The sequence below is a fragment of the Poecilia reticulata genome, linkage group LG18 (assembly GCF_000633615.1).
Source record: "Poecilia reticulata strain Guanapo linkage group LG18, Guppy_female_1.0+MT, whole genome shotgun sequence".
Classification (NCBI taxonomy): Eukaryota; Metazoa; Chordata; class Actinopteri; order Cyprinodontiformes; family Poeciliidae; genus Poecilia; species Poecilia reticulata.
In genome coordinates, this window is record NC_024348.1 from 10775607 (window position 1) to 10788693 (window position 13087).

A 13087-nucleotide genomic window follows, 5' to 3' on the forward strand; every position below is an offset into this window, starting at 1 on the left:
ATATAGGCATTATAAATCAAATTTATTATTCTTATTATAATTAGCAGTCTGCCATGTGCATTCGCTCTGAGATAAATGACGCCCTCTAGTGGGCTTTAGGAGATAATGCATTTTGTCGCGTCATCATAAAGCGACAACTCAACCTGAGCTCGGCACAGAAAGACAGAAATGTTGCTTTTTTAACAAACAGAAGGGATTAATTAAATACAACAGAGCTTCCTTTGGTAAGATTATACTCCACAATCGTTTTATTATATTTTATTTTATTATTAATTATCTGAATCAGGGCACCTGACGACTCTCGCTGCTTCAGTCTATTGCTCTTAACATGTGAGTCGCAGTGGTCTGCAGCAGAAAATGCCCAAACTTTCAGAGGCTGAGTTTCCATCCGGGTGTAAAAGTCTTCCTGAAGGCTTCTGGTCAGCGGTGGAGGTGTGGGTGAAGAAGCCTCATGTTGTCAACAAGCGTCTTTGCGGAGCTACGGAGACGGAGAGCAGAGATGTGGACTCAGACGACCTGAGGAAGCTGCTGGATAATAATGATAAAGAAGAAGAAGAAGAACTGCTCCAGGATGTGTTTCAGTTCCTCTGCAGCGGAGACTCGCCTGCACACACCCACCAGAAGGACAAGCCCTGGTCCTCCACGGTCAGGACCTTCATTCCCAAAGTCAACTGTTACGGTGCAAAGCAGCAGAAAGAAGTTGTGTTAAAAGGTAAGGGCTCATTTTGAGCTGGAGTTGTAGTTTCGTGTCACCTGTGGTGTTCTGATCTGATCCGTTTCCTGCAGACTCTGACAGACAACTTGTCACCTTTCTTCCTTTTGAGGAGGACTCTGCAGCGGGGAGGGTGACCTTAAAGAAGTGCAACATTTATCAACTCAGGCTCTGCAGTAAGGGCTGTGAGCAATGGTGAGTTCAAATCTGAATAATTTGAAAAAACAACAGGTTTTAGGAACCATAACCATCTATCATATACACAGTTTTTTAAGGACCACTCTCTTTTAAAGTGTATTTTTTAATTTTCCCTGTTGAAGATAAATCTCTGACGTATTCTTTCTCTTCGTATCTCTTATTTTGATTAGAAAATATAAATCATTTTGGTGATTCTAACAGACCTAAAGCAAGAAAAGTTTATTCCGATTTAACTCCAGAGAGAGAGAGAAAAAAAAAAGTGTCTTTTTTTTTTTGTATGTAAGCGTCTCATTTCAGCTGTATCTGCTCGTTTACCTGCAGGGCGTTGGAGCTGCACGTGTTGACGTCGGACGGCTGGCTCTCTGACGGCGTGGCGTATCCCAAGCTGCCCTGGCTGTCCTCAGATCTGCTGCCTAAACTGGCGCGCTGGGCCGCGGAGTGCAAGAGCAGCGAGTTCAAGAGCACGCTGTCTCTGCTGCCGGTGGAGAAGTACAGCCTCACGTACCAGCAGCTGAAGGAGAAGTACAAGAGCATGGTCAAGGTGGGGAGAGGCCGAGGCTCTGGTGCCGTCTGAGCTTTTCATCCACCGAGGGTTCTCATGCGCTTTCTGCTTTTAGGTTTGGCCTGAGGTCACAGACCCTGAGAAGTTTGTGTATGAGGATGTCGCCATCGCTACTTATCTCCTGGTGGGTTCGGAGCTGCTCTTTATTGCTGCTTTAAAGCTAATACAGTCAGGATTGCACAGGTTAAATGAGGATGTTTTAGTCTTTGATTAAATAAGAAGGATTAGCAGAGGCAGCGCTTTGTTCCGTGTCCAAAGCTGAGCCCATCAGTTCGTGACTGTTTAGGTTCTCCTGATATCGAACCAACGCAACTCTTGACTGCAGGTGCTGTGGGCCGAGGAGCGAGCGGCGAAAAGTCTGACTGACCCACAGTCCTTCGTGGACCTCGGCTGTGGAAACGGACTCCTGGTTCACATACTGACCAACGAAGGGGTGAGTTACGAGGTGCTTCTTTTAAATCGGCGACTAAAATAACACAGGAATGTCTTCTCAGTAGATTTCTGTGGACGTTTTCATTTAATCCCGTCTCCTGATGCTACACAACAAACAGTGGCAGCTGTAAATTAAGTGTCTTGTAACAGCGAGAGTGTGATCATAAAGTGACACCTCATGTTGCAGCACCCGGGGAGGGGCATCGACGTCCGCAGGAGGAGGATCTGGGACATGTACGGGCCTCGGACTGAGCTGGAGGTGAGAAAGACGAGCCTGAAGAAAGCAGGATTCATGTTCAGGTTTTTCACTTTGTGGCGTCGTCTCGTGAAAAAAACGAGATGACATCGACCCAGAGCAAAAAAATAAATAAAAACATGCATACAGCTCTGGAAATTAAGAGCCCACTGCACAGAGCCCCATCAAAAACCTCATGGTTATTGAACCAAATATGGATTTCTGAACTCTTCCTGAGTTGAAACATTGGTATTGCTGTTTCTAAATGAATATCAACTTGTTTTTGAAATCGTTTTTATATTCATACATCTTTACAAATTGTGTAAACAAGGAGAAAATTTGAGTATAAACTGCTTGAAATTTTGAAATGGAATTAAAGTTAACATGTTATTTTCATCATTATTGCAGCAGTCCAGTAAACAGCCACAATTGCTGCACATCTAAGTCTTCAGATATTAAAAATGATACAAAAAATAATAAATCCAAAATTAAACCAGCTGTTTATTATTCAGATGTTTTCCTAAAGTTTTTATGTGCCGTCTCTGTGAATGCACAGATTTTCTTGAAGCAACTTCAACAAAAATACTCGTTTCAGAATCTGGCATGTTGCTTATTTCAAATTCATATAAACATGAAAACATTTTCAGAAAGACCTGCCGCAAAAAACAACCAAAAAAAATCACACTTCCATCCTCCCACTCACATTATTTAAATGACTGATGAGGCGGTGTGCTCTTGGAAATGTTGATGGGGAAATAGCCTGAACTGTCCGATCCGTCCGAGAGAAAATTGGCAGAATCCACATGAAGAGAGATTTAACAAGCTTAATTAAGAGGGTGGGGGGAAAAAAGTTTCTTTTTGGATGTTTTCCACTAAGTTATTCTGAATGAAATCATACCAATTTGCAACTTCCCCCGCTGGTTTTGCTATTTTAGGAAAAGGCAATTACTCCCAGCGAGAGCTTCTTATTCCCGGGTACGGACTGGTTGATTGGGAACCATTCGGACGAGCTCACGCCATGGATCCCCGTCATTGCGGCCAGGCGAGTCATCAGCAAACACAATCACACTCAGAAGTGCCAGCTGATCTCTCGGAATAACATTATGGACAGACGGCGACGTGTGAGGTTGTTGATACGGGTGTCTTGTGTCGAAGCGGCCACTTGGTGGCTCTGTCGAGCCTCGTTTTGAGTCGCCTCTAAACGCAGCATCACTTTTTCCACCTTCTGAGCAAGACGAGGACTTTTCGTTTCTCTGAAAATTCGTGTAGATGTTTTATGAAAACCTTTTCTCTCTCAAACTGCAGGTCGTCTTACTCCTGCCGTTTCTTTGTCCTCCCCTGCTGTTTCTTCGACTTCTATGGGAAGTACCAGAGGCGCCAGTGTAGGAAGTCTCAGTACAAAGAGTACATCGACTTCATCGCAGAGGTCAGCCAAGTCTGCGGCTTCGACACAGAGGAAGACTGCCTGAGAATACCCTCCACAAAACGTGTAGGTGTGACGAGACTGGAAGCAGCCTCGTAGTTTCATGATTCTCCTCGGGTTCAGGAAGGTGGCGATGCAAACGTCAGCAAAGGGCTCAAAGCGTCAGATGCGGTTCTGGCGAGAAGCATTTAGAGTTGCAGCTCATTTTCCAAAATGAAAAATGTAGGGAAATCCAGCCGTTAAACACCTTAATGAATCATTTTTCACTGCTGCCAAAATTATTATTGTGGAATCTAACAATTCCTACAGTTCAGAACTTTTAATCAGTGAGTTCCTGTTTCCCAAGGTGTAAATAGGACATTCAATGGACGCCCATTTCTCTTACTCACTCTTCAAAATGGGAAACACGAGAGAGCATGCTAATCTTCATAAGTCTACAATAAAATCGGTGTTTCTCTAAGCTGGCGCACATTTAGGAGGTAAAACTTAAACCTCCAAGAATCACTGCTTATAAACCTGCACAATATCTGGACAAGTCGTCGTAATACCGAAGGTCTGATTGGATAAAGTTTTGATTGGCTGTAATGTCTCACATGCCATTAAAACTCTGCCTTTCAGTCGTACATTTAGTCACATCTCAGGACTCTGACTGCCTTTCATACCAACTCGGTTTGAGTGGTGAGAATATTGTGATAATGGGAAAGAAAGAGAGTAATGAAAGAAATGTGGGTTAACATTAAAGCAGTGCCATGCTCTTCAAATTTCCTTCCAGCTGCTGTGGGAGAACTGCACCAGGAATTGGTTTGTTCAGGTCACAGAGTCTCTGCTGTTCCCGTTTGACTTTTTACAAACAAAATATACGGAAACGAAGAAAAGATTCAAAACTTTCACGTTCTTCTTGAAAAGTGTGAACGTTGCTTTAATTATTTTCCTCGTCTGGACAAGAATGAAAATGTTTCTCCCTTTTCCATTTTATGAATGAGCGAAGGACTATTAACACGTCATAAATGCTGTTGCTTTTACAAATGTATAACAATTCGCTTTATTGATTTGGCAAAATTCAATCGGCACATAAGTGCTTTTTGACTTGATGATTGAATCATTCAGATACTATTAAACAGACATTGTACTACCCGTTGATTTCTAGATGACTTCCAGATCAAGTTAAATTGCGTCTCTTGTCCTGAAACTGAGTCGTAAGTGCCAAGTAAAGCATGGAAATCAAAAATGTTTTAGGTATATGTAGAAATAAAAACTCAGGATTTGGTTTACGATGCTCTAACCTTTATTTGTCAAAGTGTTATACATCTTTAGAGACGTTAAGATGCCAAAAAAGCGCTAAAATGATTTTTTTTCCCAGCTTCAAGATATCCAGAAGCAAATTTTAGCATGTTGTTCAGCATCATTCAAGGATCACATTTATTAGAAATAACACAGACCTGCCGGGGCTTTAGTACAACTGAAACAAAACATTCGCAAGGACACATGAGGCTTATTTTTAAATGTTGAATATAAGCGTTCAATACGGCATTCAAATAAATGTATCCAAGTTTCTATTTGTCTGATGTAACAGAACAACCTTTCAGTTTTCATCGACATCGAGAGAAATTCGACAATAGCGTTTTGAGCTGCATGGCTCTGATGGGAGTGAAAAATACAAATGTATTTATTTATACATGCAGTAATGACACATGAACGCACCAGGGTTCTTCACAGGAGGTCTGTCAACAGCCAGACCCGCTCCACGGTCTAAAAGCTTTATCCAAAAGGAGGCATTAAAAGCCTGAAATTTAAACCAGACGGTTTAGATCCGTTGTAATTTTCACCGTTATAAAATTGTAATGTTGATGTTTGAACCTGTACTGTGAGCCTTTTGCATTTCTGTTGTTTTTTTGTTTGTTTTTTTGTCAGAAAAGCTAAAACTTTTGTGTCCCGCCCCGCCCCGCCCCCCAAAAATACCTTCCAATAGTTGTTTTAACACTATTTAAAACACACAACGCTGACGTCCGGCTCCTTTCCTGCAGGTGTGTCTGGTGGGAACGTCGAGGACCTACAAGCAGTCCGACGAGGCCGAAATCGACCAAAGAAGGACGAGTTATATTCAGAGCCGCCAGACTTCCACAGGAGCAGCAGTTCAAAGGTCAGGCGTCAGGAAAAGCAGGGATTGTTGCCATGGTAGCGCTGAGTGTGACGACACCTCGGGGAGCGCGTGGGGAGACGGCTTCCGGCCCAGAAACGGCGCGGAAACGGTTCGAAACTGCGCGGCGCTACCGCGGGACGTTGTGGACGGAGTCGTCCTGAAGGTTGCAGAGGCTCTGCTGGGAATGTCGAAGGGAACGTCCAGCGGCGACTGGAACAAAGGAGGTAAACAAAGACAACAGTGACAACCACTGGATGATGTAACCCTAAGTAGCAATACGGCAACCGGAAAATGTCGCTCAAAACAGCTTGTGCCGTCGTTTAAAATTGACAGGGGAAGAAACTATACTCCATTTTTTTTGTCATTGTGCAAAGCCAAAAACAAACAAATAAAGCTAAAACAGAAGTGGACCTTAAAACAAAACAATGACCCCCAAACATACATTTAGATTCACCAAGGCCTGCCTGGATATAAAAAAAAATGGGACTTCCCAAAATGGCTGCCTCGAATCCCAGATCTTAGTCTCGTTGAAACTCACTGTACAAGAAAACCCTCAAACGTTTTTCAGCTTGAAATAAGGAAACAATGTTAGATGCTTCTTGCTAAACCCGAGTTTTCCCTCTGCTAAAAAACCCCCAACAAAACAAAAAAACACACATATTTGTTTTTATTTTGTGTCATGAGTGAAACAAGTTTAAGTTTTGGTGTTAAGTGAAATTAAATCACCTCTTTTCCATAAAAAGTGCGGCCAAATTCTCAAGTAAAACCTTTAAAGACCGTCAATAAAAAGAGCTGGCGGCGGGATACACACAGTAAATGCAACGAGGTTCCTGATTGGTCGGTTTAATGCTCCTAATTTAACCTAGCGATGCGTTCCAGTCTGTAAGTGACGCCGAATGTCATGTTGTGTTTAAGCAGACTCGTCTTTATAGTGCCAGAGAAGGTTTTAGCATCTGTTTTTCATCACCGCGTCTCCGCTGCTGCGTGTATCTATTAAAATGCTAAAAACAGCGCCGCGTCCCTCATGTCGCTACCTTAAATAATGCCTCTTGCGGCTTCGTGGGAGTCGCCTCTTTTCGCTTGTCACCACCCCATCGAAGGAGGGGGGGGTCCGCTGCTTTGAACTCTTTATCTCGGCCTCCGCCCGCCCCTTCCTGCGCTGCACGCTTCAGAGAGCGGAGCGCAGAAAGTTTAGCTCACACGCCACCCACACATCACCTTAGTAGACACCCCACCCCTCCTCTCTTTTACCGAGACTGGTATGATTTAAGCAGCAAATTCTCAGCTAGTTTGTAAGTGTGGAAATGAATGGTGCTGTACATAAGATGGAGAGGGGATTAAAAAGGGAGACTGTGACTGAATGAATAATGCACCAGCGTCGATGATTTATGCATGAGGGCGCGTTTGTGCGGAGGCTTTCCAGCGGTTATTTGCTGCGTAAGAACAAAGAGTAAATTCAGGATGAACCAGGCTTTAGTGAGTGTTGGCCGAAGGCCTGCGGGGTTTGGTTTCCTTTTGTTCCCACGCGCCCTCAAACAAATATGTGCATTTTTTAATACTTCCACGGAGTCGTTTCTGGTGTTTTTAGTGATTGTTTGCTTCCAGTTAATTTTGATGTAGGTTTTCTAGTATCAGGGTATGTAAAATAAATAAATAAAATAAAAACACTCGCATGTAACTTCTAAATCAGCAGGAACAAACTGCACTGTGTAACAATGCTGCATTACTGCGCCAGTGGTTGGGTGGTGTGTGTATACTATTGCATAAATTCATGCTTCCTACGCACTGGGGAGCATTTAGGATTTGATTTGAATATTTCTCATGTCTGGGTACATGTGGAAAAAAGAACTTGAGCAGAGTTTGGAGGATTATTTGTATTTCTTCCCCTATTACTTGCATGATAAATATCCAGAAATGAAGAAAAACCGATCAGACTACTGCCAGGTTGCTCTCCGTCTCAAACTTGATTGTGCTGGAGAAGAGTGGAAATTAGCCTGGAAAATGTGTAGAAATCCTAAATCAATTCAATATAAATTTGGACTTGTATTGGAAAAAAAAAATTGTCATCATCTGATGCCACAAAGGTTGTTACAAAGAAGAATCAGATCATAATTGTGGAGTTTTCCTGTGGACTGAAGACGCTATTTAGCTTCATACTCATTGAAAATGCAGCCAAGGTGTGAATACCACAAATGTGGCTTATTTCATAATTCAATATTTTTTTTAAATCCTAAGAGGAGGAAAAATACCTTCCAGGACAGTAAGGTGAATATTTATTTCAGTAAATATATTTATTTCAGCTTTTATCTGTATTTGAAACCATGTGGTTTAAACATCGCTAACATTGATCTCATATAGGAAAAACAGCCATAATGATGAAAAACTCAATGGGTGTTCAAAAGCATTTTGACTCAGTTTCAAAGTCTTGTTAGAGCAATGAGAGCATCCTAAAATAATCATCATGGTGAGATTGAAAAGTTTGTTTTATTCCTTAATTGCCCAGAGAATGTAATTGGCATCATTCCCAAATTTACCCCAACTGTTGGCGCAATATTCAAAATAATAGTCTCTAATAAATTTAGCATCTCATTGGCAGCAAAAACAAAAAGTCGTAAACTGGACACATTAAGGGGTAAAAACCAATTTTCCTTATTGTTCCCATTTCGTACTCGTCCCTTAAAGCCAGTCAGCCTAGAGGTGTGTGGCATATAGATTAAAATGGATAATCTGTGAGCTAACTTTAAATAAACCCTCCTGCTAATTAGTGAAGGTGGTTAGTGTAACTCTGGACCGAATGATTAATTCATGCGTGCTGCAGAGCCGACCCGACTCACGCTGTTATGTAATCACGCTGAGAACGAGGGGTGAACGTCGAACAGGCTGTTCTGGAAGGATTTCATAGGTACAGTAAATAAATTAATAAACACTGTTGTTGTGCTCACAAAACCTGTTTCCATGTGTGGGTGTTTAACTAGTGAACACCTTGGATCATTTGTTTTCTCTTCTTACAAAGAGCATGAAGACAAAACAAAAGACGGAAAGACTTTTCTTTTAACGTTTGCTGCTTTTGTTTGTGCTTCTCCAATAGTACCGGTGTTTAGAGCCGGTTTGGAAACAGAAATTAGAAGCAATATTTCTGACAGTCCGAGTCGGAAACGTCTTTTTGAGCAGCCATCAAGAACTTGGTTCAAGCGTGTGGGAATGCAGATTGGAAACCGTCAGCATGTGGGGATTTTAGCTCCTGCTGCATCGGTACACTCATTGGCATTCTTGAAGAGAATGCTACCTGATTGACCTGAGAATCAAGTGTGAGGAGTGTGATGTCTTTGGCTTCCAGGCAGACAAGATGGCTCCTATTTGCAAATGCAGCAATCAAGCGTCCTCGCCTGCATCGCGTCTCTGATTGCAATCAGAACCGGAGAATTGAGCCCATTGCAGAAGAAACGACAACAAAGCCGATCAAATCAGACAAATCAAACCGTGATTTTCAGCTGTTTTCCTCAAAAGTGATTATGTTCTAATGGACTAAGTTGTTTACACGATTACAGTGGACTGTGCTGGATTAGCTGGTGTCTATTTTGTCTTTATCTGTAATTTTTCAGGCAGAAAAATGTCTCGGAGCACAAAAAAAGCCAACTGGATGCAGGTTTCTCTACTAAAAAACATGTTGATCTATGAGACATAACTGAAAGGGATTACATCTGATTTCTATTATTTTGCTTAACATGCTTTATACATGACTGGTTATTCAAACAGTTTCATGTAAAAACGGTAAAGGAGACAGAAATGAGAAAGTTATGCTGATTGTTATTGATTGAAAGGCAGCTGACCTTTATACTCTGTCGCCAAGTCATTCTAGAACATGATTTTCTAGGCCGTTTGGCTCCTGCTCGTCTTCACTCTTTTCCACCAGACTTCGGGATCTTCATATCCCAACCAAATGCAAAGTAAGGATCATCTGAAAAGAGGACTTTGGACCTTAACACAACGGGTCCATTTAAAATGTTCTTTTTTTTTTTGGAACTCTGAAATATTTTAGTTTTCTTAAAGACAGATTTTGGTTTTCGATTAGCTTTATGCCATAATGATCAATGCTACCAGAGGGAAATTCTTGAGATGAATCCCAGTGTGTGTTTAATGAGTCTTAATGAGTTTTCCTTCTTGGCTTGAGATGAACATATTTTATGAAGATTTATTTCGTCCCTCCTATAAGCTCTATAAATGAGTAAGTTTTGAACACAGTCTGATTGTTAGAAATAAGAAAACCTTCTTGTGCCAGCTTTGAGTCTCGATGGCTGATTGTTTTTTCGCCCTAACGGTAATTGTTGGTGAGATTTATGACGGCCATGTTGGCAGTTTTAAGTCATTCCTGTCCTGTTCAGGTCTCCAAAATCGCAATATCTGAACTTTTTAAAAAATTTGTCTCAGAAGGGTTTTGGATAAATATCCATTTTCTTATTTGATCCTTTTAATAAGTCTCTTGGAGTCATGTTGTTCAGTTTGATTGAAGACGTTAAAGCCGAGTGCATAACTTACCAGAGCCATTTTTTAGCACTCAGCATGAGGCCTGATTGGCCTGAGCAGCAAAACAAACCGGTCATCAGTGTGCGTGCTAACGCATCTCGGCCAGCTTTTACCCGAGGGACGGTGAACCTTAAGCAAGTCCAAGCGAGCCATTAATAATCGTCTGCACCTGTTCGTAGTCCAAGCAGAATCCAGTGTGTCAATACTGGCCTCCTCCCATTAATCCCCATTAGGGCCGCAGCCAGTAAAGGCCAGCTCTAAGCAGCGTATTGATATTATATTAAACCTGGAGCTGCTCTGTGGCGTCTGCAGGAAGACAGTCTGCAGAGTTTCACGCTCTGTGTTCGGCTGAGCTGACCTCGTTTCGCGTCTCGGGGATTGTCTGACCGACCGTGTTTACGACGCGTCGTAATGACGGTGCGTTTTTGCCTTTGGTGGCAAATAATTTTCAAATCCTTCCTCCTGAAGATTTAGGTTGTAGATTTATTGTCAAGTTTTGTTATCTGGTAATCTTGTTGTTTTTTTTTTTTGGTTTTGTTTGAGCTGCTATCGTGGATTTGGTTAAACAAAAAACGAAAAGAGCTGATTAACTTGTCTCCAGATTAAGGTCAACCATAGTTACAGAATCAAGTGGCGTGTGCCTCCCCTATATGTCAGAGAGAAGACGAGAGGGATTTTCATTTGTTGAAACCAAAGGTCAGCTCTGATTGAATTCTCTCAGGGGTGGAGAAAAGGGCAACGCCAAAAATACAAAATAATAATAATAATAAAAAAAAAACTGCTCCTGTTAGAGAGCCTATAAATGAAGCGCTCATCTCCTCATAATCTGTTGAACTCGGAGCTTTCAGCGCTACGTTTTCTCTGTTTCCTGTGCCGTCGTTAAGGTTCACGTCTGAGTTGTAAACTCCTTTTTGGAGAAGCGGAGGTGAAATTCATGCTGGTCTCTGTGACATACGTTACTAAACAGGCTTCATATGCCTGAAAGTGTTAAAAAAAACAAAAAAACAGCTGTTTTCGTTTTCTCTCCACATAAACCATTGATCACACCGTTTCGCTGAGAGGATTTCCAACAGAAGCTCCGATTCTCTCGGGAGCGGCAGGGGACATCAACTCGCTCAGCTGCGTCCTCGGCTTTTTAATATCATATTCCCCGTACGCGCCCGAAGGAAGCCGCTAACGCTTTTCCGAATGTCACGTTGACGGACGTCATTTTGCTCCTTTGTCTCCCAAAATCTTTCAGCCTCTCCCTGTTCCTCCTCGGTCCTCCTCAGGTAGCCTCTCTGTGAGGGAGGTGGCTGCGCTGCTGCAGCAGGAGACGCTGCAGCTCCTGAAGAACGAGTGTGGAGGCCTCCAGACGCTGCTCAAGAACAACCACCAAGTCTTCAAAGGTACTTTTAGGGCGAAAACCTCCTGTTGATGTTGAAGCTGCTGGATCTACCTTTTGTAAAGAATATATATATATATATATATATATTTTTCATATTTGTTAAAACTGTAACTTATTTGTGAAAAGATCCTCCACCTCCTCCCTGAACTATTGCCGAAAAAAACAAATGCAGCGCTCCCGACCAAAAACAACCAATCAGAGCCAGGAGGAGGGTCAATGCTGCTCGTTGTGCTAACGGCAGAGAAACGACTCCAAATTTGAAATGATTATTAACTACATGCATGGGGGGTTTTAATAATGGTTCTGTTATTGTTGATGGTACTCCAGCCCTTTTAGAATATTTTCCCGTCTTGTCTCCTCCTCGCCTCATGTAACGACGGTTCAGCTGTGAATGTTGAGCCTGACCTCTTACTGTCTTCTGGATGCAGAAAACACAACAGCTGTTTCCTCCCAGGCGTCTGGGAGAACTCGTCTGCTGTTTTAGGAACGTTCTGGAGTCATATTTTATTTTGAAAGGTCGTAAATCTGCCCGTCTCGTCCCTTTTTCTTTTTTTTCCCGCAGTGGAAGGAGGAACGGTCCGCATCAGAGACTGGAGGGACGGGGCGGAAAGCCGGAGGAGGCCCGCCGTACCTGGTGCCTTGAAAACTCGTCTCTGCTGGTTTCATGCTCACCACCCCCAGGGCTGCCCCCTGCAGGAGCAAAACTGCACCTTCGCCCACGGATTGGATGACCTTCGACCTTCAACAAGGCCTCTAAAGAAACTAAAGAAGCTTTGACAGGACTAGTGTCTCCTTTAAATCTGTTGTTTTTAGCTGAATTGGAAATGTTGAACGATTATCAAGTTAAAGACTATTTAGTTAATGACAAAATAAATAAAAGGGTTCTGTTGGAGCTTAAAATGAGCTTCCGTTGGTTTAATAGAATCATTTCCATTACGGTTTTCTATAAGTAAACTTCAGGAGTGTTTGAACACAACATGCAGCTTAAAGGTCATCAGCTTTATGTTCTCATCATTCAGCACACGGAGCGGCTTCTCCAACTTTTTTCACCCGCGTTAAAACTTTAAAAGCCCCCTCCGCACCGTCAGCATTCACGTCCGGGCTTCGCCTGGACTTTTTATTCACCTCAGACATGTACTTTGAGGTTCACAGACAGGGCGGCGGATAAAGGCCGCGCCGCATTTGAACAAAGTAAATGTTAGCGCCATGAATTATTTGTTGGCAGGAGCCGAGGGGTGAGCCGCGTGTCGTCCCCTCTCGACGGGCGCTCGCCGCCAGTTCTCTTTCTGCGCTCGGCTCAAATGTCAGCGGCGCTGCGAACGCGCCCGGTGTCTGCGGCAGGGCAGCGCACAGAGAGCCGCTCTGTTTGCTTATGTGACAGAAAATACCCATATCACTGGCACAAACAGCTCCAACTTTATCTGTGTAACATCGGAGTTCCAGACTGAGACAGATTTAGCATTTCAAAGCAAAC

At 42.7% G+C, this 13087-nt stretch overlaps 1 protein-coding gene across 2 annotated transcripts; it reads left to right on the forward strand.

Annotated features, from left to right (window-relative positions):
- The first annotated feature begins 106 nt into the window (after positions 1-106).
- trmt44 (tRNA methyltransferase 44 homolog) lies at positions 107-12517 on the forward strand. Of its 2 annotated transcripts, XM_017310251.1 has the most exons (12): positions 112-224; positions 314-712; positions 787-907; positions 1232-1451; positions 1528-1596; positions 1798-1905; positions 2092-2163; positions 3075-3181; positions 3445-3628; positions 5587-5926; positions 11498-11614; positions 12176-12517. In XM_017310251.1, exons 2-12 carry the CDS (start codon positions 358-360, stop codon positions 12388-12390), a joined length of 1908 nt encoding a protein of 635 aa, XP_017165740.1. In that variant the 5' UTR covers positions 112-224; positions 314-357; the 3' UTR covers positions 12391-12517. The 2 variants fall into 2 exon arrangements, with proteins under 2 accessions (XP_008433620.1, XP_017165740.1); XM_008435398.2 differs by having other exon boundaries at positions 107-712.
- The last annotated feature ends 570 nt before the right edge of the window (positions 12518-13087 follow it).

What these genes read in the sequence shown, in the direction of transcription:
- trmt44 (XM_008435398.2), top strand. Translation starts at nt 358, where the DNA reads ATGCCCAAACTTTCAGAGGCTGAGTTTCCATCCGGGTGTAAAAGTCTT. An exon ending in ATCCCCGTCATTGCGGCCAG is followed by an intron (nt 3,182 to 3,444) that starts GCGAGTCATCAG and finishes CTCAAACTGCAG; the next exon opens with GTCGTCTTACTCCTGCCGTT. An exon ending in CGGCGACTGGAACAAAGGAG is followed by an intron (nt 5,927 to 11,497) that starts GTAAACAAAGAC and finishes GGTCCTCCTCAG; the next exon opens with GTAGCCTCTCTGTGAGGGAG.